At 38.7% G+C, this 23,525-nt stretch overlaps 1 protein-coding gene across 2 annotated transcripts in view; it reads left to right on the top strand.

Annotated features, from left to right (window-relative positions):
- The window catches only part of LOC148876055 (TAF RNA polymerase I subunit A), a 47,025-nt gene that overhangs the window by 1,704 nt on the left and 21,796 nt on the right, over positions 1 to 23,525 (top strand). The window contains exons 2-6 of one of the 2 annotated variants that reach the window (XM_088965985.1): positions 965 to 1,340; positions 14,476 to 14,592; positions 15,133 to 15,215; positions 16,579 to 17,009; positions 17,664 to 17,839. In XM_088965985.1, coding sequence (XP_088822111.1) covers positions 1,020 to 1,340; positions 14,476 to 14,592; positions 15,133 to 15,215; positions 16,579 to 17,009; positions 17,664 to 17,839 — 1,128 coding nt within the window. In that variant the 5' untranslated portion in view covers positions 965 to 1,019. Of the gene's footprint in view, positions 1 to 964; positions 1,341 to 13,671; positions 13,803 to 14,475; positions 14,593 to 15,132; positions 15,216 to 16,578; positions 17,010 to 17,663; positions 17,840 to 23,525 lie in introns of those variants that run through there. The other variant, XM_088965986.1, reaches the window with a different exon arrangement.

Here is a 23,525-nt window from a genome sequence, read left to right as displayed (position 1 = left end):
TACTTGCCCTAGGGTCAGGTTCTGTTTGTCTGCAAAGTCTCTCACTTTCTTCAATCAAAACATTCTCCTTCTCTTCTTACAGAGTACTGGTGCAAACAGGCCCTAGAGGTTGATCTTCTCCCAAAGGGGTGTTATACTGTGCCCCATTCTTCATCATTAATTTGCCTCTTTTGGCTTTCTCATTGGGCAGGTGGTTTGACTTTAAATGGGCCTGCATCCTCCCATTAATTTCAGTTACCTCCGTCCTCCATTTGCACTCGCATTAGTTGCCTTCCAAACGTTCTCCAAATTTGAAATTGGGATTTGCATCCACTTCAGGAATTGGAAGTTATCATTCGTTTCGACTATTGCAGGGTTCAACACGGATTTTGTACAAGATTTATTATTGTTAGTTAATTCAATTTCATCAGTTGAAGTTTTAATGTAAGTCTTTTCCACTACCTTGCAAGTCTCTTTCTTTTCATCTCTCATATCCTCAATTACCATGGGTGATGATAGCTCTGCCCTTCTTGCGCAGTTTGTATTTACTTTCAAAAAATTTTCAAATCTTCTTCCTACATTGCACTTGAATAATTTGATATTGAAGAATACTTTTCCGTATGAAAAGACCTGCCACTAGCCTCAACAGTAAAGATTCACCAATAAGACAATGGTGAAGAAGCCAGCTCATCTAATAAGACAATGGTGAAGATAAGAAGGCATCTCAATTATAGAGGCCAGTAGATAAGATCTTATCTGAAGACCAGCCGCCTATCTATAAATAAGACCCCAAATCTCAGCAAGGATGCGTGCTTAAGTTGTTCAAGTATTCAAGAGTCCAGTTAGAAATACTTCCATGAGTGTTTTGCCATGTCTAACATTTTGGAGTAATTAAAATTAATGGAGAACGCTTTATTTGTAAAAGCAGTAATTGATCAATCAATTTTCTTTGGTTTGGAATCTATAATTGGTTTTATAAGTGCAGGGAGTTAAGGAATTCTATGGTTTTAAGCAAGGCCTATTTGAGTGCATGAACAATAATGTCAGATAACTGCGTGATGGAGTTTGGTGAAGATGCTCGCAAAGACAATCATGGCAAAAGAAAGGTTGGAGAGAGGATTGAAAATGGTTGCTATCACGAACCTGCAACAGCTGCTAAGAGAATACATCTATCTTTCATGAAGCCATCCTATTCCCAGCCCTTATACAATGTACGAATGGAACATCGTATTAGACTAAGCCATTTTCTTCTGAAGCTTTTAAGACAACACCAATGGAAAGAAGCATCTGGCATCTTGAGCGTACTAATGAAAGGGACACTAAATGAGAGGTCTCCAATGAAGAATCGAATGAAGTACACGGTATGGCTATATTACTACATTTTCCCTCCTGTTTTGTTGCTGAATTTGTCTTTCATTCTTATGTATCATTATTCATTGCAAATTGGGTTCAAGTGGTTTCTCAACTATCCTCACAATGGTTTCTCAACTATCCTCGCAATTGCAGACATGCTTACATGTGGAAAACCCATTGTTTATGTCCCAGTTCTCACTAGGAGTGCCCCTATCTCATAACTGCAAACCAGATGTTATAGCTATCTTTTTTTTGTAGACTTTTCTCCAAATTATTTTTATTTGTCTTAAAAAAGATTGTAACAGATTGGAATTTGATGGTCATCTGGCTGTTTCTGATCATGAGACATTTTACTGTTGTTATCACATGGAATTCTGAATGTGCTGAAATAAGCCTGTAGACTGCTAAGGTCTTTCTATACATTCTCTGGATTACTTTTCTATCTGGATATTGACTTGTTGAATATGCATCACATACTTAGATAATTGCTATTCTTTGGGATACTTAATTGAAATGCGTGCACATTTTGACCACTGTTTCTATCCACCCTTTCCTTTGCCTCCTCCATATGATTATAGGCCATAAGTAATTTGTCTTGCCAAAAATTTATATGCAAGATTGACCTATCTGATGAATATCATAATTGGTATCTGCAGATTTGATTGCTTAGGCCACTGAATATTGTCTCAGTTAGATGACCAGTTGTCAGAGGCCCTTGCCTAGATAACTAGCCATATGGACATGTAACTACTAGATTGGCATTCTGTAGGGACAATGAATGGAACTTGATGGCGTAGTGAAGAGTTCACTTGTGACACTTTGTTGACAAGATGACCTTTGAAGTACTCTATTGACCTGTCAGCCTTGTGCTTCACCTTGTAGACCCAGCAACAACTTACAATGTTCTTGCCATCCTGTCACGGGGGTAGTTCTACAGCGGACGAACCCGTGCAGCGTCCTGGCCAAGGCAGGCCTGAACAAGCCTTTGTAACGCATAGAGGCTAGGAGTTGCTCGATGGGATGGCTCCACCAAAGTCAGTAGCACTGGATCATGACCTCAAGTCCAATGGTCGGGGCACTCTCCTGGCTCAGACCGGTCCATGGGAGGCGCCGCTTACGTGCTAAAGGGGGACGACCATAATGGAAGGCGACCATGCGCCGATGAGGTGACTTGGCACCGATGTGATGGGTCTCCTGTAAGCCGATGATGACAGGCACCTGTGTACCCTGATGATAGGCAACCGCTTGGGATGGAACACACCCGTGCGCCAAGGGCAACGGGGTAGCTCACTCAGCTTGGGCAAGGGACTGGCGTTGTGAAGGGACGTACTTGAGCCAAGCCCGCATGCCAAGCCTCCCTTGAGTATTGGCAGCGCAGTGTCGGTCCAACACTGTCCCCATGAGCAAGTGTGCGCCCATGAGGAACCCTGGTAGCCATGCTAGCCGTTAACCAGGGCCGCCCCGCAAGGGGATGATGGTCTAGGAATGCCAAGGTTAGGCACTCAAGGAGGTCGACCACCCCTCCTCAAAGAGTACGTTAAGCTTTTGGTGGTCTGCCTGAAGATGACATCAGTTCTCCCAAAAATCTTACAGGCGAAAATGACGGGCATGTCCCTAACGTAAGCCTGCCAAGCGTAGGCAAGGCTAAGCCTGTGTCAGACCGTCACAATCCGGCAGGGGACAAGAGTCCAAATGTGATTTTGTACTTTGGGCCTAAAAATTCTGACCCTGGGCTGAACCATCATTCTCCCAAAAGTATATTCAGGTTGCATGTATCTTCTGACCATACAGACAAATGGAAAGACCTAGATTATATGGACTCTTTGAAAGCATTGTTGAATCATGTTGACATGTACGGAAACTGATACTGAGTTGGGCATCATTCTTGTGAGGAAATGGACTGCTGCCTGTAACAGCAAGGTGTTTCATACTGAAGCCTTTGCTATCAGATTGGTTGGATTCCTTTTCAATCTGTGGAAGAAACTGGTGCTGGAGAAGGTAGCAATGGTGACAGGAGGGATATTAATATCTTGTAACACCTCAAATCTCTGCTATGCAGCGATTTCCTCGTTTAATTGATGTCTTCACAGATGGAGCTTGGACGAAGGTCTGGATCGAGTTGGAACACGAAGCGCTGCTGTGGGGGAAGGGCGAGAGGTTGAAGACGAAGCTGACAAGGTAGGGCGTGGACCACATGGCAGACAAAGATCTGAAGAGAGACACTTGATTACTGTGGTGGGCATGGAAGAAGAAGGGGGGAAGGAAGTTTTGAACAATGCTCACTCATTGGGAAGGTTCCAAAGTTAAATGATTTTGGTAAAGGGGAAGTTGAGCTTGAGAAACAAAAAGGAGTGGATAGCTTAATATCGGTTTTGTTATCTGACCTGATTAAGCCAGACTTTGAACCAGGAAAAGAGAGTGGTTCAGGTCACAGGGGCGAGTGGTCTGAAGTAGGTGGGTTTTAGGGGTCTTTTAGCAACTTGCCGTATAATCCCAGCGAATCTTCTCTTAAAAATGAAGAAGGTGAATCTGAGAAACCTCCTCGTGATAATGAAATATTGGGTGACTGCTCCAATTTTTTAGGCTTATGAATTTTGGCTTCCTCTGATAAGATTGAGTCGAATGCAAGGGAGGTGCCCATAAAGGAAATGCTGCGTTGGAAGATCAGGATCCAAGGTCATGGAGTGCGTCCGGGAGAGATTTTCTCAAAAGAAGATGACATTGTGGGAGAAGATGACTTAAAGATATTGGAAGAGCCGGATTTTGAAAAAAAAAAGAGGGTGGAAGGGAGAACAGTTTGGGGGAGAATGAACACGGTCAAGGGGGAGAGAGGGATGAAGTTCAAACAGGGTTTGACATGGAAAATGGTGACCTCCATGTTTCTAGGGAAGAAGTAGAGACTATTGATAAAGAGGATGAGGAAAAGAAAATGTCTCTGTAAAGAGTCTACATAAGGGAACAAAAATACAGAACCAGGCCTTTGCAAGAGAATGCAGGATTAGGTAAAGAGGATGGAGCAACAGGTACAGAGGAAGAAGTAGTCATAGATGAGACTCACGAAGTTGAGAAATCTGTGGATATGGAAAGGGTGCTGAACACAGGGATAAGGGTCAGTAAATTGTTGGGTTTATTCTTCTTTGGGGGAGAGGATTTTGCAAAGAAAGCTTTTAGGGGGGTGGAAAATACTAGAGCCCAGACGAAAGATAAGAATAAGGGGGCGGCTGATTCTGGTTCAGGGATAACTAAAGAATTTGGAAGTTTAAAGATAGTTGGAGATGTAGAGGAGGGAAGGGTAGAGAAGACCTGAGTGCAGATCAATTGTTTGAGAAGAATGCCATATTTGAGTTAGAAAGAATCAATGCTCAAACATTTATCAAAAAAAAAGATTTAATGCTCAAAGGGAGGGATCTACAAGGGGGAAGAAATGCCCCAATGCAGTAAGAAGATTTAGAAGACAGAAAACCAATCAAAAGAGACAAGTTTCAAATGTTTTTGCAAGACTGAAGATGGGAGTATATGGAGCAGGATTAAAAAAGAAAGGGAGAAAGATAAAGAAAGTTACCCAGATGAGACAAGAGATTTCTATATTAGACAGTGGACATGAGGAGGAAATGGATAAAGTTTGAGTTGAGCATTTCATCAGTTTGATTGTTTGTGTTTCAGGATGCTTTTTTCATATGTGTTTTCTGGCAGGATTTGGAGGTCCTGGGTTTCAGTCTCTTGCTTGTTTTGGGGGTTTGTGGTAGGGACCTCTGTGATTCTTGTTGTGATATTTGTAATTGGATATGGTTTGTTTCTTAAGGTGCTTTGGTATATCTGCAGGGTTAATTCTCTGTTTTTTTAGGGGCTTTTGTTATGGTGGGTCTGTTGTATTTTGGGTCTGTTCTTGCTAGGTGATTCCTTATCACCCTGCTGTAATCTTCTTTTCCTTTTCTCTAATAAAGTTTAATTTTTATCTTCAAAACAAAAAAAAAAAAACTGAGAGATACAAAAGGGGATTTTCCCTGTTACTATGTGCTTTAGGGTTCTGTATATGGGGTGGTTTGTTCTGTACGGTTAGGTTTGGTTTTGATGTCCTTTGAGTAGCAGCTGTTGTATAGGGTGGTGGGCCTGGTGGCATGGTTGGTGGGCAGGATTAGTTCCTTTTTACATGCTACTCCTTGTCTTTGATATCCTGCCTTTCGGTTCTTGTTGCATATTTCTTGTATGCCTAAACCCTCAAACTCTTAAGCTAAAATTTGGGCTGTTGGGCATGAATTGTTAACATAATTTATATTTTACTGTATCAGTCATTAAATATTTTAATTGCTTAATGTTGTTTGCATTGATTTATTTTTCTACCATTTAGTATGATCTCTGTAAGTACATGGATTTAGACTCTTTGGAGATTGCACTGCAAATGCTAAAGCAAGTGACCACAACACACACATTGCACATAAACCCAAACTCCTCATTTGCACAATAAGAAAATTGCACTGAACAGCACCCAAATACAACTATATCATAGCACCAAAATCCCCGCAACACAGTTCCACACAGTTTCTGAACCACGATAAATAGCTACATCCGCGATAAGAGTACTACCTCTAGAATATTGACATTATTCTGTGATCCAATGCATTGTCTCAACAGTTCACTGTGCTACGATGACATACTGCCTAAGCGCTACAGCGCAGTAGAACAACATACTTACAATAAGTTCATTTATCAAAAGAAAACATACATACAATAAGTTTGCAATGACAATTCAGCATATAAGCACCCCAACAAAACAACTAAGTCATGAGAGGCTTCTAGATGTAGGGCTGTAGCTGATCTTGTGCTCACATGCAGACCTTGAAGAGAAAAGACGGGAGCCCAAACTCCATGATCCCCATAATGACACGTGGCAAAACCCTACTTGTGCCCTCTCTATCTCAGATCTATTTGATAAACAATCTTTCCCACTTTGGGGAAAGTTTCCATCCTTCTCATGTGGTTTCCTGTTTTGCTAAGTGACCTCCTCTATAAGTAGAGGAGGCCCAAAGGTTTCCCTATGCATACATAATCATTGCTTGCCTAAGCTCTGCCAAACTGTGCTCTCAGCTCCCTCACAACTTCCATTAAATCTCTTCTGCAGCTTCCTCCTTTCTTCCTTCTCTTTTCAAAGCCGTCTACTGTCTTTCAGGTAGATCCCTTACATTGCCTTACCTCCCCTGCTTACAATCTCTTTTCGAACAATTATTTTATTATCATTTTAAAAATAAAAGTATATCAATGTAAAACTTAAAAAGTGAAGATGCCTATTGAGTCACAAGATTCTATTTTTCAAGCCTGTTGAGTTGGGCAGATTGTAATCTTGTCTCATGTCAGATTCTGAGAATTATACTACATGCACATAGTTAATGTGGAGAGCCATAAGAGCGGCTATCTTATGGTCAGTTTGGGAAGAAAGGAATAATAGAATCTTTAAAAGCGTGGACAAATCCAAGGAGGCAATTGTAGAAAGGATAATTATTATGACTATTCATTGGTTGAAAACCTTGGATTTGTTTAAAGACATCTCAGCTGAAGACATTTACAGGAATTGGGAAGTGGTGGCTTCTACAACTTCCATGAAACCTATTGTGCAGGAATTGTGGTCCCCATCAACACAACAAAGAGTGAAATTAAACTTTGATGGGAGTTCAAGAGGTAACCCGGGTCCTTCAGGTATAGGAGTATTCAGAGATGAAAATGGTAGAGTGTGGCTTTGTTTTCAGGACCAATAGGAGTGGGGGACTCATTGAGAGTGGAGGTGATGACCTTGCTTCAAGGTATAAGATATGCAAAACAGTTGGGGTTACACCAAATTGAGATTGAGGGAGACTCTAAATTGTTGATTGAGTGGCTGCAATCTGGTAAGTTGGGAGCCTGGATTTAAAGATAGCCCATAAGGGAAATCCACAATATAACAAGGGAGGTCGGTGCATGCTTCAAATGGACAAGGAGATCAGCTAATGGTTTGGCGGACACGTTAGCTAAACAAGGGACTATGAGGGAGAGTATGTTCTGGGCAGTTTTGTAAGAAAGATTACTGGGGGCTCGACACCTACTTAGGGGTTGACAGCTATACTTAAATTTGAAAAGTTACTTTAATGAAGTTACCGTTTCCAATAAAAAAAAGTCAGTGACACTTTTTCTATATAAAAGCACTCATGAGTTATTTTTCATCTCAATGGGTGCTTAACCCTTATAGGCATCTTGTTGCCATGTTTGTTGACCCAATGATTTAAAAGAAACAAGTATAATGTGAGGCTTTCCACCATCCCTAAGGCGTGAGGTGTAAGCTAGAATTAATTAATGATTAAAAATAGGTTAAAATACATAAAAGATATAGTAATATCCCATGACCATTGGCCTATTGTGATTGGTGAGGAAGAATTGGGAAATACAAGGCTTGCCCTGTTCAAATTAAAAAATATGTGGCTCTACCACCCAGGTTTTATTAATAAAGTCAAGGACTGGTGGCTATAGAGTCATCCTATAGTAGAATGGTATGGGATGAGGTTCCATAAGAAGTTACGATTCTTGAAGGGTAAAATTAAGGAATGGAATTTGTTAGAATTTGGGAGGTTAGAAGAAAGGAAGCAAACCATGCTTGCACAACTGGAAGATTTAGATGTGAAGGAGGGGAGGGGTTGTATTACACAAGAGGACAAAGAACAAAGGTGGAAACTGCGAAAACAATTGGAGGATGATTTGCTCAAGGAGGAAATTAGTTGGAAACAAAAGTAAAGGTGTAAATGGTTGAAGGAAGGGGATAGGAATACTAAATTTTTTCATGCTGTGGCAAGTGGGAGAAGAAGGAAAAATTTTATCTCAAGCTTGGAAGTTGAGGGGACCGTTTTATCTAATCATGGTGAGATTGCTAGGGCCTTTGCAAACCATTTCAAATCTATCTATAGAAAACCTTTAGGTAATAGGGTGTGGAGCGAGGGGATGGAATGACCAAACCTAAGTGTAAGAGATAGGGAGTGGTTGGAGAGAAATTTTGAGGTGGAGGAAATTAAGGAGGCAGTATTCTCTATGGGTAGATCAAAGGCACTAGGTCCAGATGGCTTTACGATGGCATTTTATCAAGATTGTTGGGAGATTTTGAAAGAGGAGTTAATGCTGGTCTTTGATGAGTTTCACAGAAGAGGAGTGAAGTGATTAATCCGGGGTTGAATTCCACCTTTATTGCTTTCGTTCCCAAGAAGAGAAGCAACACATCCAAGGGACTATAGACCAATCAGTCTAGTAAATAGTCTGTATAAGATCATTGCAAAGGTTTTGTCCCTTAGAATTAGACAGGTGCTCAATATCATTGTATCAAATAACCAAGGAGCTTTTGTGAGAGGAAGGCAGATAACTGATAAAATACTTATAGCAAATGAGAGTGTGGAGGACTTCAAGAAATCAAGGAAAAAGGGTGTGGTTTGTAAGTTAGATTTGGAAAAAACTTATGATTTGGTAGACTAGTCCTTTCTGTTGGAGATGATGATCAATTTTGGGTTTGGAGATAGATGGTGCAGGTGGGTTATAGGGTGTATTAGGACTTGCCACTACTCTAGTTTGGTGAACGGAACGATGGTGGACTTCTTTCCAACATTGAGGGGAATAATACAAGGAGACCCCCTTTCTCCTTTCTTGTTCACCATGGTTGCTGAAGTCTTAGGGAGACTGATCTCTAGTGCAGACTCTAGGAGTCTAATCAAAGGGTGGAGAGTAGGCAGGGAGAACATACCACTCACACATTTGCAGTTTGCAGATGATACAATTCTTTTATGTGAGGGAGGGAACATGAATTGGATTAGGAATCTAAAACTTATAATAAAACTTTTTGAGCAAATGATAAATCTGAAAGTAAACTTTGATAAAAGTTGTATTGTAGGTGTGAATATGGAGGAAAGCGAGATCCTTGCATGTGCAAACATTTTGGAATGTGAAGTCTCGAATTGACCTCTAATTTACCTTGGTCTTCCCCTAGGAGAGATAATCCTCAAAAAGGAAGTTTTTGGACTTCAATTGTGGAGAGGTTTGAAAAGAGACTTGCATCTTGGAAGAAAATTATCTATCTCTTGGAGGAAGAATCACCCTAATTAGGTCTACTTTAGCTAACTTGCCCATTTATTACCCTTTCAGTCTTTAAGGTGCCTGTAGGGGTGGCTAACAAGTTGGAAAACCTAACGAGAGATTTCCTGTGGGAGCCAGGGGAAGAGAAAAAGGATCATAGGGTTAGGTGGGAGGTGGTGTGTAGGAGTAAGTAGGATGGAGATCTAGGCATTGGGAATATAAGGAAGAGGAACTTGGCTTTACTAGGGAAATGGCTGTGGAGATTTTCATTGGAAAAGGAAAAACTATGGGCTAAGATAATTTGCAGTATTCACGGGCTTGCAGAGAATGGATGGGACTCTGGGATTTTGGCTATGACTACAAGAGATCGCCTTGGAAATCAATCCAAGCTTTTCTGCCTCTATTTTCTCCTTGGATCAGGTATGACTTGCACTCGGGTAACCTCATTAAGTTTTGGGAACATGTTTGGGTTGGGGATCATCCTTTGAAAGACTAATTTCTGACCCTTTTTGCAATCTCCACCTTTAAAAATGAACCAATTGCCACATTCCTTGTTCCCTCAAATTCAAATTCAGGGTTTGGGTGGAACTTGGGTTTGAGAAGAGCGCTCAGGAACACAAAATTGGATAGTACCTCAACTCTCTTGTCCATTCTTGATGGGTTTTTTTTGGAGCCGACAAAAATAGATAGTAGGATTTGGACTTTGTCTCCTTTTGGGTCCTTTACTTGTGCCTCCTTTAAAGCCCTAGTACAACCGGAAAGTCCTATTGGCTTGTCATTCCTTGTCAAGGAAGTGGTGTCAACCTATACCTCCGAGGGTTGGGAGTTTCTGTTGGGAAGCTTTTCTGGAAAGAGTTAACACCGGTGATTTACTTCAAAGAAAAAAGACCCAATAGTTGTTTATCTCCATACTGGTGTGTTCTTTGTAGAGTTGCTGGTGAGTCTGGTTACCACTTACTAATATCCTGTGTTTTGGCAAAAAATATTTGGGAATGGTTTGCTTCTTTGTTTGGGTGCAGGTGGATCTCCCCAACGAATGTGCAAAGCTTGTTTACCTCTCCCTCTGTTAACTGCCCAATAAAAAGATCAAGGATCATGTGGAGATGTGTGAGAGTTGCTGTTTGTTGGACAATATGGGAAGAAAGGAATTCAAGGATTTCTCTTAATTAATAAAGTTTCTGTTATTGATCCCCCCCCCCCCCCCCCCAAAAAAAAAAGAAAGGAATTCAAGAATTTCATCAGAAATTGAGAGGGAGATGGAAAATGTGCTAGAAGTGATCCATATAAGGGTAATACACTGGTTGAAAACAATGGATGAGTTCACAGGTTTTTCAACAAATGATATGTTAAGAAAATGGAAAGAAATTGCAAGTTCAATCTCGATTAAGAAGACCTTGAATCCTATGTGAAACCCTCCATCTCCTGGTTTAATCAAACTAAATTTTGATGGTAATAGCATGGGGAATCCAGGGCCCTCGGGTATTGGGGGGGTATTAAGAGATGAGAATGGTAATGTAATAGCTATGTTCCCCAGCCCAATTGGAGTGGGAGACTCTTTGAGGGCTGAGGTGTTAGCAGCTTTGGAAGGGGTACAAAAGGCTAAAGACATAAATGTCAAGAAGCCGATTATAGAGGGAGATTCTATGGTTGTAGTGAATTGGCTAAAAGAAGACAATTCTAAGCTTTGGAGCTCCAATAATGAAATGAGAAAATTCAAATGGCTGATCAAGAATATGGAAGTTAAGTGTACTTGGGTAAAGAGAAATGCAAACTCCTTTGCTGATGGATGGTTTCTGGGTTCTGGGCTCGGTTGTAGTTGTTTGTTATTTGCAGTTTGGGTGCCTACCCAATTTCTGGAGAGTAAAGATACTTTAGCTCCTCTTTTTTGTAAGTTTATTCCTATTTAATGAAATCTGTTGTTATTGATAAAAAAAATAGTAATATCCCATGAAACTAGGAAATTTTATGAGAAGTTATTTTTCTTTTTAACCTTTAATAACAAAACCATCACATTTAAGTATGGAATTGAAGTATCATCTCATGTGGTATCTTCATATGTTATTATGTAAGGATCGTCAGTCATCAATAATTCAATATATAGCTTACAGAGTTGCAAATTAAGATTTCAGAATCAATAATCCACATAAATTGCATAATATTATCATAAACAATTGTGCCATTTAATATTTAAATGATTGTAATGCATTAAAATAAATCAAAGCCGCCACTTCTATTTATCGAATTTTTGTTATAATATTATAATTAACAAATTTGGGGGTTTTCATAATCTATTTTAATATATAATGGGAAACACGTTAAAATGGTTCCTCCCTTTGATTTATTATTATAAAGACTATTCTAAAGGCAAAAGCATATGAGACATGTACCTCCTGCATAAAGTGTTTGTATGTCTTTGCTGTGCATCAGTCATACATCTCCAACACCTCTCTTTCTCTCTCTCTCAAGGTAAGTATAAATTTGTATTTAAAGGAAGGAGAGGGTCCCTCAGCCATGAGATGTTTACAGTGCTAGTTCATCACAATGTATACTAAAAAGTATTATTTACAGAATTTTCATAATACAAAATCCTTATCCCAGAATATCCTTTCGTTATGTTCTGGACAAATTGGCCAACAAATGGCTGCTGGTGTCGGCTTCTATAGGATTCTCCCCCTTTTTGGTCAATTCTTTTAATGTCCAGGTAGAGAAGCGGGTTGTAAGATCCTTAGGGACAAACCAATGATCCCTAATCCTAAATAGCTTGAGAACATGGGACCTTATGCTGTATTCCAAAGAATCAGCAAATGATGTACATATTCTTCCTTTCTCATAAGCAGCAGTTGTTCTCCAGTACCAATCCTTTTGACAGTAGATGATCAATTGTTAGAATTCTATTCAGAATTGCTGTCCATAAGAAGAAGCAAACTTTGGATGGGACACCGACTCTCCTTATCCATTTTCAGGGGCTTTCTTTATGTTGTGCAGACAAGACCTTGTAGAAAGATGTGACAGAGAACAATCCAGAGTTATCAGAAAATAACCACCTTCTATCCTGGGTTTGTACATGCAATCTTACCTGGTTTTTCTCACCCATGAGTGCTAGCAGCTTCTCAGCTTTCCAATCTTGGATACTTCTTCTAAGTCCTGGGGACCAGATTACTTGACCTGTCCTCTTCTCATAGTAGTCCTTGATTAAAGCATCTGGCTTGTGCCATACTGATGATCTGAACATGTGATTGACACTGAGGTCTTGAACCACACTGTACATCTTTTTTAAAACCACACTTGGTCCCAATGCGTTTTAAAACACTGGCTTGTCCAAATGCCTTCATAGCTAAAAGATAAAAGGTTCTGTTTAAATGAATGCTATGCCAAAAATAGCCTAATAGTGCTTGATATATTAGGATCATTCAATTATAATTCTCTTACTTGATCTCTTACGAGGAGCTATATAATGGGGCTAAATACGTTTTAACATCCTCTATCTGAACATGGCAGGTCTGTTGCTAGACATGTGATATGGGTGCTAAGCATTCATGTGGCTCTAGGTGTATGTAATATTTTAGTTATATAAATCATGAAAGGTACAATCTTGGTTAATATTGCACTGCACAAATAATTTAAGAGTTTAACATAATTAACAGGTTAAAGAGAAAATTTGGATCATAAAAGGGAAAAGGCAACTGAAAAAGACTTAATGATCACCCATTAACCTATGCATCGGTTAGAAGACCAGCTAATGCTTTAGCTGACTCACTGGCTAAAGAAGAGGCAACAAGGGAGTAATATTTTGCTTCATTTGTAAACAATGTATTGAAAAATTTCTTTAGGTAGTAAAATTAGCCAATAGCTGAAACAAATTTTGTACATTTGCATTCTTTCTACTATAATCAATGAAACCTTTTCCTTTATCAATCAAAAACATACAAGGGTTGACACTTATTGGATGTGCCTTTTGCCATACCTCATCTAATATTTTTCTGACTTCAGCTTGAAACATCATCATAAACTTGTTACAAGAAGTGTCATGTCAGCTGCCAAGTGCTAAGTGCTGGCACAGCTATACCCATTAGTTTGAAGTATGCTGGTAACACTAGGTGGGTTTAGATGAAAGCCAGGTGTACATAATCCTGGCCCAAAATTTACTTGTAATTTTGGCAGTTTTTGTATTTTTGTTTCAGTTATTATATACTATACTTTTTTCTATAGGGTGTTTTTTTGCAGAATAATATTTGACATGGTAATGGGACTTTGCTAGCCGATTCTGGTTCTAAGGTTTACTTAAGGAAGAGATCTTATTGAACAAGACCTTTAATAGAAGAAGAAAAAGTTGCTGAAGATGAAGAAGACTGTAAGAAGATATTAGTCTTTTAGCGGATCAAAGGTTGTAACTTGTGAGTTGGTTTTGGCTTTGGTCTATTTCGAGTTTAGATGTGTGTTTGTGGGGTTTTTGAATTGTACTTGTCCTTGTTGGCTTTGAGTTTTGAGTTGTCTTTAGGTTGTTTTTGAGGTCCTTTTCTGTTGAGGGGCTTTTGTCTTGTGGTGATTATGTGGGTTCTGGTTTCTGCTGATCTTTCTGAGGCTAGGCTGGCTTGGAATATTTGTATTTGAGTCTTGAAGTTCTGTTCTGTTTCTCCTCCTCTCTCTCTCTCTCTCTCTCCCTCTCTCTCTCTCGTGACTTCTGGTCACTTTCCCCTGTATTTTCTTTCTTCCTTTTAATAAATTTTTATTTTATTACAAAAAAATTTTGACGTGATAAATTGATAATATATTCCTTAGTACTTTGTTGAATTAGTAAGGTGATGAATTGTCACTGATCAAAAAGGGTAAAGAGTTGGATAATTTGGTCTTGTTAACATATCTAGCATCGGTGCCTATTTTGTTTCCATGTAATGTATATAAACATTTGTAACTAATGGATTTCATGTTGAACTTTTTAAATTAGATGATGATTTGTCACTGATCAAAATGGTTAAGATGTTGGGATATTTTGTGACTAATCATATTGATTTAATGTTGCAATATTTGCGCATCTTTGATATCATAATACTTGCAAATTGCTGCTAGGTTGCAATGGAGCTTCTTAATCAGATGTCCGGGTATCATATCAAACTATCAAAGATCAAGCATATCTATGATATTTGGATTAGAAAGAATGGGTCAATGAAGAATTTGCCAGCAAAGGTATAATGTGGCATGGTTATCTGTTTCATCATTGGATCTATGACTTCTAGCTTATTCTTTCATGTACTCTTTTTAACAGTTTCAATTTTCCTTTTCCATTTCTAGAAACTTTCATAAGAACAACTCTTGTGTCCCTTGCACTTTACATGTAACAAATGGGAGTTGTGCAACATATCTGGCTCTGGCCAAACTGTTTCTATTTGTGTATATTAACAATTGTGGATTAAACAGTCAGTCACAAGCACTATTCCCTGACTTTGTGTTATTTGACTAGATGGTGGATTTTTGTGCTTTTTGGAGACCTAGCTGCCTGCTTATATTTATATCAACTTGTAGGTTTTAGGCCAAGATCCATATTATTATCCAACCCCTAGTGCCAATTCAACTGCTTATCTAGGCCTGGGATGTACAATGCAACACTAAATTTCTTGATACTGGTGGATTTATATACACAGACATAGCTTAGTTGCTTAAATATTCATGCAGAGTATGAACCATGTTGCATAACAATATACTCATATACATTTAAATGTTGGGCAGGATAGATGCGTGAATCAATTGGAATTTGTCCTTTTATGTCTTACAAAAGGGAACACTGAAGAAGCACATCAAGCTATGATGTGGTATGAAATTTGTTGACACTTTTATTCCACTTTTCCTAAATTTAAAATGAAATGAAATATTTATACTGCATGGTTTTCTATATTTGCTTCCATAGGATATCTTAAATATTTGGATTATCCAAACAATGGCACAGTTGTGATCATATTTATTTTTTGGCTTTCTGTATTGAAGTTGGGTTGTTTTAGATTGATTTCCAGGTGTTCCAGCTAAGCACACTTCAATGCAACAGATAAAGGAAATAGATTGTTAACCTAGGTTACCTTCATGGACAATGCTATATCATGTACCTCATTCAAAATTTTGCTCTCCTCCCTTTGTTAATCTGAGACTCTGAAATGCATTTTATTTTATATGATTACAATTGTAGCATCAACTTCAATTTTACAGCAGTTCCCAGTTCTGTTGCTCATCTTGACAAGTTGGTGCAGGTAGCACAATGGCCTGGATCCAACAGCAGTAATTTTCTCCTCATGATATGAATGAAAATGAATCAACTGAGACCATAGTGCCAAACTGAATAGAAGATTTATTTGCATTCTTCTATAAACTTATTGGAGCAGTGAAGTCTCAAAAGGAGTATTTTGTTATTTGGACAACAATGAGAAATGAAATTCTTATTATTTATAAACTTATTGGCATAGCTAGAATGATACCAACATGTATCTCTTGTGCAAAAATGACCGGAAGTGGTGTATAACCTCCTTCAGCATGCTTCTTAAAGACAGGTTTAGGTGCATTTTTTTCTCTTTTTGGAACTTTTATTGTGTACTTTTGGAACCGTTTTGTCTTCCTTTTGGAATCGTCAGTTAAGGCTTTTGTTGGTAGAAGACTCCTTTGGAGGATGACACGTTTTGCTATATATTGCATCTCTGCAAGAAAGAACCAGAGACATCTTTGAGACCTAATGGCATTTAGTCACTTTTCTCCCTTAGGAAACTAAAGGTGAATGCCACACAATACCTTGTATATTTTTCTTATCATCAGTTTCAACATTGTACAGCTATTCCCTTTCCTTTTCTTCAGCCATGAAATAGTTATAAAGGAACAAGAAAAAGAGATTCTTTGCCTAACTTTTCTAGGGAACTAGAGTTGTTTGCCACTATGTCCTTGTATATTTGCTCAGTATTAGTTTTGTACTTAATTTTTTGTACAGCAGTTTCCCTTGGGCCTTAGTTACAAAGAAACACAAGGAAAAAGGCATATTGTCTTTTTTTTTTTTCTGTTATTGTATTCTGTAGTTTATTTGTTCTATTCTTGTTCTTGAAGTGCTATTAATTTTGTTTGCAAAATGCATGGAAAGATAATTTAGAAGTGTTTTTAGAGTTGTTATCATCATGATTATTCACGTTGCTTTCTTTACAGCCTCATGCAGGAAAATGAATATGGTAGTGACCCAATTTTAAATTTGATGATTGGGTTGATCTTTTATGAACTTTGGTATTCTTCTATCCCAGAAGATGTGAAGCTGAAAACCTCTGACATTCCTGAGCCACCTACGCCATCCGAGATGTCTGTGGGGAGGTCCATCAGCCTGCTTGAAAACACAGATGGTCATAAAGGAATTGATAATCATGAAATGGATTCTCCTTTTCAACGTAATTCAGAAACCTCTATTAGAAATGATAAAGAGGTTCCTGTAAATGGGAATGGTTACCGGCAAAAAGAGAAACTCTATCAGAATATTCAGCCATGGGGTTTCTACATGCAGGAGTCTGCTGAAGCTAGTGGAAATGAAGCACCTTTTATCGATCATGGTGACAACTTGATATATGCATCCATTTTTTCTGTACAAGGTGAGTTTGGGATTTTATATTTAATGCTTGTTTGGGAAGGCTTTCATGCAGTGGCTTCTGGCTTTGCAAGGTGGGCCCACACGAATAGCGTAGAAGTTATGTTCGGTGAAAAACCTGGAAATCTTAATATGCTTTCATTTGGCCAAAAAATTGGCTTTCTGGTGAAGCTTGTTTTGGTAGCTTCTTCAATGCGGCTGAGTGAAAGCAGTTCAATTGAAGCTGAAGCCCTCCCAAATGGGTCCTTTATGCAATAGCATATTCCTTTTACAAGCTGGTTTGGCTTTTTGTGTTCAAATGTTGCAGTTGAAATAACCATTTTTGTTGACTTATAAAAAAATCCATTTTTGGTGCATCACCCAAAAAGTATGATTATTTTACATATGTACACAATTTTTTTACTAGTAACTAGGGAAATTTATGAGATATGTTGGAAGGACGAAAAAGGTACAAAAAGAAGCAAAAAGTCTGTTTTTTTTTGAAGGGTAATGCAATGGAGACTAAGATTGATTTCTATAAACAGTGTAATATATATTACCATATGCCAGAAAGGGAGCCACCACAATGAATGTTAACATTTGGAATATTGGATTATATGCTAAAGTCTTGGCATCCTTGGTCGATGTTGACACAGTTTTTCATCTTTTGCTGTAAAAGGGTTGGATGCATGTATATTACCTCTAAGGCTTCCAACATGGAAGAATAATTTGGATGAATCAATTCATTTGTATATGGGAATGCTTAATGACAATTACAATAATGCTATGGAGCACTTAAAGCATGCATTATGTTCAACTCCTCCAGTAATGGCAGCTTTACTTCCTTTGATACAGGTAATTTTGACGTCCATTTTTATTTGAAATCTTTACCTGTTACTAGGAAAATGTGAATCTTGCAAGTTGGGTTTGGTTTTGATGGAGCCTCCAAAATTCCAAATACAAGATGCTTTTATCTTTCTTAAATTATTTGTATATTTTGATATAGATTGCAAAGGCAAACTGTACTGTTATAGTCTTTTGTATATTGTGAAAAACATAAATGAGGTATTTTATGAACTTAACTCAGAACTTAGGGAGAGTGATATATAACTTTATTGGGTGGGAAAAAGTTGATTTATTGTTATATTTATTGGCCCAATTCTTTTTATTTCAATCTATTATAGTCCAGGAAGTAAGTTAAGCTACTCTCTTTTCATATATTTGGAGGACCCATTAACCTTGAAGCAATGTTAACTCTTTGTGCAAAGTGACTATCAACTGGAGTTGTGACATTTAATTGGTGCAAAATCATGGATGGGAGAAAACTATAAAATTAAAATAATTATCAAAGAAAAAAATTGTAGAATTAAAATAATGGAGATTTGATGGGTGATCTCAGTTTTGCAATGAAAATCAAACATCTAACATCAAAAGGAAGTTGTAAATATTCAAACTGGGCTGGCATGAGCTGAGACATAAACATGCATACATCTCCATGCTACTGTTATATTTTGGCCTGAATCTACCTCATTTGTGCAATGATTAGATGTAAAGTTTGTTGTGCCAGAAATATGGTTGTTAAGGTGCTTAGTGGATTCTAGGAAACACTGGATTGCCTAGTTGCCTAGGCAACCAGATCTTATAAAGGTTGGATTTTTTTTTGATAAATCACAAAGGTTGGGCTTTTTAAAGCTGATGTGTTCAGTCGTCTTATCTCTACAGCTGATAGCTTGGGACTTTTCAAAGGTTGGAGGGTTGGGGGAGAGAGCACAGTTGTTACACATTTGCAGTTTGCTGATGATACAATTATTTTTTGTGAGAGTGCTGATGATCCTCAGAAGTTTGTCGTGCACGGAATATGGTTGTTAAGGTTCTTAGTGGATTCTAGGAAACACTGGATTGCCTAGTTGCCTAGGCAACCAATCTTACAAAAGTTGGACTTTTTTTGATAAATCACAAAGGTTAGGCTTTTTAAAGCTGAGGTGTTCAGTAGTCTTATCTCTACAGCTGATAGCTTGGGACATTTTAAAGGTTGGAGGGTTGGGGGAGAGCACAATTGTTACACGTTTGCAGTTTGCTGATGATACAATTATTTTTTGTGAGTGCTGATCCTCAGAAGGCAAGTAATTTGAAGCAAGTGCTAAAATTTTTCGAATTTGTCTCTAAACTGAAGATCGATTTTGAAAAGAGTTGTGTAGTGGGATTGAGCCTAGGGGAGGAGGAGATGGTTGGGGTTGTAAGGCCTTAGGTTGCCCTACCACTAATTGGCTGTTGAAACATCTAGGTACACCTTTAGGAGCCAACCCATAGGAATTAGGAGGGAAGTTTTTTTGAACCCCAATTATTGAAACATGTGCCAAGAAATTATCAGCTTAGAAGAGGAATTACGTGTCCCTAGGGTCTGTATTACTTTGATTAAGTCTACGTTAGCAAACCTTCTAGTTTTCTTCCTTTTAGTCTTTAAGATGCCACAAAGGGAGGTGCTGAAAGTAGAGAAGATCATGAGGGAGTTCTTATGGGAGCCTGGAGAAGGAAGAAAAGATCACCTGATGAGGTGGGATATAATATGCAAAAGTAAGGAGCAAGGGGGTTTGGGGATTGGCAATATGGGGAAGAAGATTATAGCTAATGTTTTAAAATGCGGAGGCGGCGAGGCATTCCACTACCTAGAGGCGTGAGGCGTAGTTCAGAACGTAAGAGGTGTAAGCCTCCCGAACACAAGGAGGCTCACGCCTCCTTAAGAGGAGGGGGGTCAAGAAGAAGAAGAAGAGGAAGCAGAGATCTCATTTTTTCTTTATTTTTAATATAAAAATTTTTATATTAAGAACAAAGATGCATAGCACTATTAGAAGAATAAAGATGCACCAGCCGAGGGGGCCGGGGGCAGACCACTTTCTTTCCTCTTATCTTTTCTTCCCTTTGCTTTTCTCTTTTCTTTTTCTTCTCTTTGTTTCTTTTTGTTTCCCTTCCCTTTCTTTTCTTTTCATTTTCTTTCCTTTTTTTTCTTTTTTCTTTTTTTAGTCTTTGTATATGAGGTGTGCATGAGGCGTACACCTCTAGCACGCCTCATGAAAAAAGAGCATGAGGCGTACACCTCTTGCACCTGAGGCATATGCCTCAGAGGTGTCAGTGCCTCTGGCATACACCTCAGGGCATTTTGGGAGCGCCTTGCCTGGAGGTGCGCCTCTAGGCATACGCCTCCCATGCCTTTTGAAACACTGATTATAGCTTTATTGGGTAAATGGCTATGGAGATGGTCTTTAGAGAGGGAGAGAGAAGCTTTGGCATAAAGTTGTAAGAAGTATTCATGGACGTGGATGCACAACAATGAAAAGAAAAAAATTCAAGTGGCTGACAAAAGCGATGGAAGTTAATGTAATTTGGGTTAAGAGATGTGCAAACTCCTTTGCTGATGGGTTAGCAAAGCGAGGGGTGAATAGGGATAACTTGTTTTGGGCTCAACTCTTATTTTTCTGCTTTGTTTTTCTTGTTTGGGAGAGATAAGTGAGGGTATCTCCTCCCTTTCTATCCCTTATTTTTTTTTAATTAATGAAATCCTTTGTTATTGATAAAAAAGTATTCATGGATGTACTTGTAATGGTTGGGGTGCTGGAATGTCTAGGTGGCTACTTTGAACTCTCCGTGGAAGGCTATTGATGGTATCCTTCTCCAATTCCTCAGCCTCATCAGGTATGATGTGTGCACATAGGGTTTTTTTTGGGAAGACACCTGAATTGGTAACTCCATCCTTAAGGACCTTTATCCATTTTTGTATTCCCTTTCCCTTTTTAAAAACCAACCTATTCAAAGGTTTGTTTCTTTCTCCTAGCCCTTTGGTTTTAGTTGGAATATGGAGTTCAGAAGAGATCAGAGAGACTTTGTGCTTAATCAAGCTGCTTTGTTACTCAAAACCCTTGACACTGTTTGTTTGGATTTCTCGAAACCTAATGCTAGAATCTGGACTCCCAACTCTCTAGGTCTTTTTAAAAATGAACCTATTCAAAGGTTTGTTTCTTTCTCCCGGCCCTTGGGTATTAGTTGGAATGTAGAGTTCAAAAGAGGCCTGAGAGACTTGAGCTTAATCAAGCTGCTTTGTTACTCAAAACCCTTGACACTGTTTGTTTGGATTTCTCTAAACCTGATGCTAGAATCTGAACTCCTAACTCTCTAGGTCTTTTTTACTTGTGCCTCTTTTTTTTTTTTTCTCTCAGTTGTGTTCTGTCCCTAATCCTCATCCTTTATTTTGTAAGTAAATCTGGTCTAACCCCTTTCCCCTTAAGGTTAGAGCCCTTTATTAGTGATGCGCTTAGAAGACACTAGCAAGTGCACTAGACGATCAAGTAATATAATGATGAGAGTAGAGTATCGTTTCCACGGGGATTGATCCAACAACTACTAGTACTGAATCAGCCTTTTGTTATCTGATAAATCGAAAAATTAAGCAAAGAAAAACCCAACTCCTAATTAGCAAACTACCCTAAGCATTCTTGGATCAGACCACCTTTAATGATGAGAAGAATTACTGCATGCAAAAACTAGCAAAACCGGTTCAGCAATTAAATCATTAAGCTGTCCAAACAAAGTGAATTCAGTCTTAGGTTGGCTAAACCCTAATTGTATGAGCAGCCTCTCTCGAGCACAGCCCACTCTATCTATGAGCAACAATTCCTATATCTCTATTAGAAATTTAATCGACATAGATGCATTAAGAACAAGGAATTCGACAGAAATTAATTCTAGTTGAATGAATGCCAACGAATTATGCATATTATCTCTAAGATGCATTCAATCCGTTTTCTTGATTAGTTGATCTGATTACCTAAACCTTTTCTCAAGCAATTCAAGTAATCCAAGAAACAAGAACAATTCGGCCAAGATTATTCTTATAATCGAAAACCCTAATCAAGAAATATTAAGAATGAATCACAATCAATCAGATCTGCTTAAAAGATTAATTACAAATCTGAATGAATATCCATCATGGTTCGCATAATAGAAAGAAGAAAAGAAAGATTCAACAAAGAAAAACCATGAAACCCTAATTGAATCTAGGTTACCGATTTCGCAGAATCAAAGAAGAAGACAACCTAGGATTTCTGCATCAACCTTCGATCTCCTCTTCAATTCACATTCAGCAGCCTTCTCTCCTTCTCCAGCACTTCTTCTCTCCTAATTTCCTCTTTTTCTTTTCTTTTTATATTCTTCTTTTCAGCATTTTTTCAATTCTCTAAAGTCAGCCGCCTTTTGGAGCTTCCCTTAGGGCTGCGGTTGGGCCTCTCTCCTTGGTGGGCCGAACTGCTGTTGGGCTGCTCTCCCATAGGGTTTTGGCTGGGCCTTTCTTCTTGATGGGCTGAAGTGCTTCCCTTTCAGCCATATCAACATGTCTTCACGCACTCTTCACCCTAGACTGTCCCAAACTCTTAGTTTCCTGAAATTCTGCTCAATTAGGGTACAAACCATTGAAAATCATCATCAGAACCATGCATAAAGCAATAAAAATGATGTGTAGCATGCACATACATCAATTAGGAAGTTTCTCTTGGGAAATTAAACACTCTGGATAATCTACAAAAGAAAAGACCCAACCTTTGTATCTCCTCAAGTTGGTGTTTCCTGTCAAAGCAAATGGAGAGAAAGCTATTACCATCTTCTAATATCCTGCTCCTTTGTTGTGAAACTTTGGAAAATAATCTTTGGTCTTTTCGGGTGCAGGTGGAAGATGCCTTTGCAAATCAGGGGGCTTTTTGATCCTACACCTTTCAGGTGGCCTAAGAGAAGAGGGAGAGTATTATGGAGACGTGTTAGGGCTGCTTTAGTTTGGACAGTTCAGGAGGAAAGAAATAACAGAAATTTCAATGATTAAGAAAGGGATGAGGCTACTTTTTGGGGCTGCCCGCTAATTAGGGCTATTAATTGTGCTAAAGCTTTGGATCTATTTTCACTCTTCTCCATTGATGAAATATGGAGAAACTGGGAATTAGTTGCTAAATCTTCTTCGGTTAAGGAAAAACCTGTTCTAGCCTAGAAACCCCTGGAAGAAGGCTTCATAAAGCTAAACTTTGATGGAGCAGCCTCAGTAATCCTGGGCCCTCTAGTATTGGAGGTGTATTTAGGAATACAAAGGGCCAGATTGTTGCTTTATTCTCTGGTCCAATTTGAGTGGCGGATGTGGTTAGTGCAGAGGTCGAAGCTGTTTTATAGGGAGCTCAAACTGCTAAAGAGTTGAACTTTAGGAATTTGGCCATTGAAGGATACTCTAAAGTGGTAATTGGATGGGTGAAATAACTGGAGACAGTAACTTGGTCTTTCAGGGGGGCGATGAGAAGATTCAAGTGGCTAACTTCTAATTTAATAGTTAGAGTTCAATGGGGAGGAGGTCGGTTAATGGCCTGGCAGACCTTACTGGCCAATCAATGGGTAAATAGGGAAAACTTATTCTGGGCTACATTGTAATTTATTTTGTTTTTGAGTCAGCAACTTGCACCTCTTGGGGGTAATTCTGTATTGTATCAGTTGTCAGTCCATCTTAATTAATTTTAAT

The sequence above is a fragment of the Nelumbo lutea genome, chromosome 1 (assembly GCF_056320005.1).
Source record: "Nelumbo lutea isolate HS-2025 chromosome 1, American lotus-T2T, whole genome shotgun sequence".
NCBI classification, from domain to species: Eukaryota; Viridiplantae; Streptophyta; class Magnoliopsida; order Proteales; family Nelumbonaceae; genus Nelumbo; species Nelumbo lutea.
The sequence above is the reverse complement of the archived record's forward strand: the minus strand, read 5'-3'. Positions and strand labels throughout refer to the sequence as shown.